The following is a 3,821-nucleotide window of genomic DNA, read 5'->3' on the forward strand; positions in this document are numbered from 1 at the left end:
AAAATAAAACATAGACATCCATCCTTCCTGAAAAGCACCTATCTTGAGACTGGTGGAGAATCAGGAGAGGAAGGTACTCCAGAGAGACCTCTGGGCGGCAGAAGCTGTAGTAAAATAATAATGAAAACAGTAATTTCAAGAATAGTGGAGCATACAAGCTTGACACCGCACCTTGGAAAATGGCAAGTGACTGCTGCTACTCGGGTTGTGCTCCTGAGCAGTAGGTCGCCTAGCTCACCTAGTTCTGGGCTGTGCTTAGGGGGCGTAGCTTAGCCCTGTGAAGGCCTTGGAGGTGGGGCGAAACTGCCCCGGGGGCGTGGCCAGATAATAAGCGGGCCCTCTCCGTGGGTGCGGTCGCGAGGGCGGGGAGCGTGGCCCGCAGCTGTCCGGTGCACAGCGTTCTCAAGTTCTCAGTGGCGTTGCCGGCATCGTCCCCTAAGCAGCCGCCCGCGTCCCGGTTCCTGAGCAGGCCCGGCCTGGTCGGGAGCGACAACGAAGTCCTGGAGCACCCACCGTCCCCGCCGCCGCCGCCGCCGCCGCCGCCTCCGCCTCCGCGGGCACAGAAGTCGCCCGTGCTGGGGAAGGCGGCAGTCGTCCCCAACCGTCGCCTGGGCACGGTCCGCGGGGGGCCAATGTCGTCGCCACCCGGCCGCCGCGTCCGCGTGTCGTCCCCAGGGACTAGCCGCCAGGGCTCCGATGCCCGCGAGGAGGTGCGGCGCCGCCTGAAGGACCTCATTGAGGCCAACCGGGTGATGATCTTCAGCAAGAGCTACTGTCCACTCAGCACGAGGGTAGGCGGGGCCGGCCGGAGCGGAGCTATGGGGCGGGGCCTGATGGGTAGGGACTAGGCAATTCCTGGTGGGAGGAGCGAAGTGGAAGTAGACGATTGGACATGGTGGGAGGGCGAGAGGAGCCTGGGCGAAGGAGATCGGCAAGTTCCGTGAGCAGATCAAGGGGGTCTGTGCGCAAGCCCAGAGGGCGGGGCGAAGGCGGAGTTCCCTGGTTGACGCCCGGTGGGAGGGTCTGGCAGGGCCTGAGCACGCTCAGTGGGCGGGGCCAAGCCTGGCTCAGTGGTTGGCCCCTGATGGGCGGAGCCGTAGGGGGTCTGGGAGTTGATTATTGGACAGTGGCAGAATCTAGTGGGCGGGGATAATGGTGAGGGTCTGCATGGAGCTCAGTGGGCGGGACCTAGTGGATGGGGGTCTGGGTGGAGCTTAGTGGGCGGGCGGTCTCGAGTTGACCAAGGGTGGGCGGGGTCTGAGGGTGGGCGGAGTAGACCTGTGGCGCTCTCTGAGGTGTGTTGAAGGTAGCAGGTTGAAAGGATCCTACTGCACGTACTGGCTTTGTGGGAGCCTAGGCAGTTTGGATGCTCAACTTACTAAACCTGGATGGAGGTGGGCGGTCCTTGGACTTACATAGCAGACAATGAGGACTACTGAGAACTCAAGAACAATGGCAATGGGTTTTTGATCCTACTGCACATACTGGCTTTGGGGGAGCCTAGGCAGTTTGGATGCTCAACTTACTAAACCTGGATGGAGGTGGGTGGTCCTTGGACTTCCCACAGGTCAGGGAACTCTGATGGCTGTTCAAGCTGAGGGACTTGATCGGGGGAGGGGGAGGGGAAGGGGAGGCGGTGGTGGGGAGGAGGCAGAAACCCTTAATAAATAAATAAAATTAAAAGAAAAAAAAAACCCCTGAATTCTAGCTTCAGAGCATAGGGGCTTGTTCCCACCGGCCACCGGGTCCCAAGCGTTAGACACCCAGTGAAACGCTTGTCTTCAAGCCTGATATAGGCTTAAGTTTATCAAAACTTTTTTTTTAAAGCATTCAACGTTTAAATTGTCTTACTAAAAGGGGAGAGTGAGGGATGGTGAGGTTCGCGGAAGCCGAATCCAGATCACGCTTGTTAATTAGCGTGTTTGGCTCCTTGACCAGGCTTCAGAACGAGGTGGGGCCTTGACTTCCATTTTTAAGATGAAGGTAGAGGAGGTTTCAAGTCGTGGCTAGTTTAAGCTCTGTTGCACACACCTTAGTATGGGGCTAGGTGGACATTCAGCATTGTTACCATGAGTTTAAAAAAAATATTGTCTTAGAAACAAACCTTTGGAAGGAAGATGCAAGATGGACATGTTCAATATTTTGATGTTTACTTAACATTATCAGAAAGTTAAGGACCTTGCCTGTGACTTAGTGGGAGAAAGGCCCTGGGTTCCATTTCCAGCACTATTTAAAAGAAAAAAAAATGTTGAGGCAGGAGGATCATGCATTCTAGGCCAGCCTGGGCTACTCTGAGAGCTCCTATTACAAAAACAGAACAAATATTGCCAGCTCTAGGACCCACGTTCGATTCCCCAGAACACATAAAAATGACGAGCATAGTGGGGCACACTTTGCCCCAGTGCCTGGAAGTCAGAGCCTGGTAAATCCAGATTACCTAACCTGTATGCTTCAGGCCAGTAAGAGACTTTATTTAAAAGAAAGTGGACAGACCATCTTCCTAGGAATGGCACCTGAGGTTGTCCTCTTCCACCACAGATGTAAGCGCACCTGCACACACACACACACACACACACACACACACACACACACACACACACACAACACGCACAGGCACATGCATACGCACATGTGTGCTCACATACAAAGATGTATTCATTTGAAAAACTAATAAAATGGCACCAGCAGCATGGAGACTCCTGAATGCTCCCTCCCTCCCCACGGGGCAACCACATCCTTGTTTTTCTCTGAGTCATTGGATGCCCTACACATCACTAATAGTAGACTGTTCCTTTGGCCTGCATGGGCCTTTCTGTAAGTAGAATTACATATTGTTTTACAGTTCTTCCCTCAGCAGTTTGGCTTGGACTCACACGTGTTAGTACCTGTAGCTCTGCTTTATTGCTTCTCACTGCTGTGATGTTCCCTAGGCTAGTATTGAGCTTGTGGTAATCCTCCTGCCTCAGCCTCTCAAGTGCTGGGATTACAAACATGAGCCAAACTGGCTCAATATTTTAATCTTAAAAACGATGTGGCTAGATGTCTGTCCTTGGATACATCTGGAAGCACACCCCTGGCCAACTTACCTAGGTAGTTGCTTTTGAGCCACGTTTGATCTTAGCCAAAAAGCCTAGAAGCGATGGGTGTCATTCGGCTGATTGATTCATAGAATCAATCACAGTGTTAGGGCGTTTCCAAGTCCTTACACTAATTTGGCCTGTGCTAGTGAGTGTGTCACAGTTCTTGCTCTACAGCTTTGCTGACAGCTACTGTTTTTTTTTTCTTTTCTTTTCTTTTTTACTTTTGTAGTTCTGGTAGATAATATTCTTTCTTTGTGGCTTGAATTTTTCATTTCCCTAATGAAGTTCATGTGTTTATGGCTCCCTTGAGTTTTCTCCTGTGAACCATTAAGACTATTTTATTCTTGTCTTTCTTTTGTTGTGCTGATTTGTAGGTTTTCTTTATATATTATAAATACTAATCCTTTCGCTGCATCTGGGGAAATCTCCCAGGCTCTCTTTGTTAAGTCTTTTGGTAATTGAGGTTTGTCAGTTTCACACAGTGAGACCTGTTCCTCCTCCCTTTCATTGTATTTAGGACTTATAAACACATTCTTCTGATTTGGTTCCTGCCACTTTTGTAGTGTGAGTTCTATGCTTGTTCTCTTTAACCCACTGGGAGTTAGTATTGGTGAAGTCCAGTTTTGCTTTGTTTTGTTTGCACTTCTTAGCTTCTCCTTCTTCATATGTGCTAGACTCTTTCTCTCCCTCCCCCTGTGTGTGTGTGTGTGTGTGTGTGTGTGTGTGTGTGTGTGTGTGTGT

At 50.9% G+C, this 3,821-nt stretch overlaps 1 protein-coding gene across 1 annotated transcript in view; it reads left to right on the top strand.

Moving 5' to 3' along the window:
* The first annotated feature begins 339 nt into the window (after positions 1 to 339).
* Positions 340 to 3,821, top strand: part of Txnrd3 (thioredoxin reductase 3) — a 36,403-nt gene continuing 32,921 nt past the window's right edge. Inside the window, exon 1 of the mRNA XM_005364859.3 lies at positions 340 to 791. Coding sequence (XP_005364916.1) covers positions 633 to 791 — 159 coding nt within the window. The 5' untranslated portion in view covers positions 340 to 632. The remainder of the gene's footprint in view (positions 792 to 3,821) is intronic.

Source organism: Microtus ochrogaster, unplaced genomic scaffold (assembly GCF_000317375.1).
Source record: "Microtus ochrogaster isolate Prairie Vole_2 unplaced genomic scaffold, MicOch1.0 UNK1, whole genome shotgun sequence".
Taxonomy (NCBI): Eukaryota; Metazoa; Chordata; class Mammalia; order Rodentia; family Cricetidae; genus Microtus; species Microtus ochrogaster.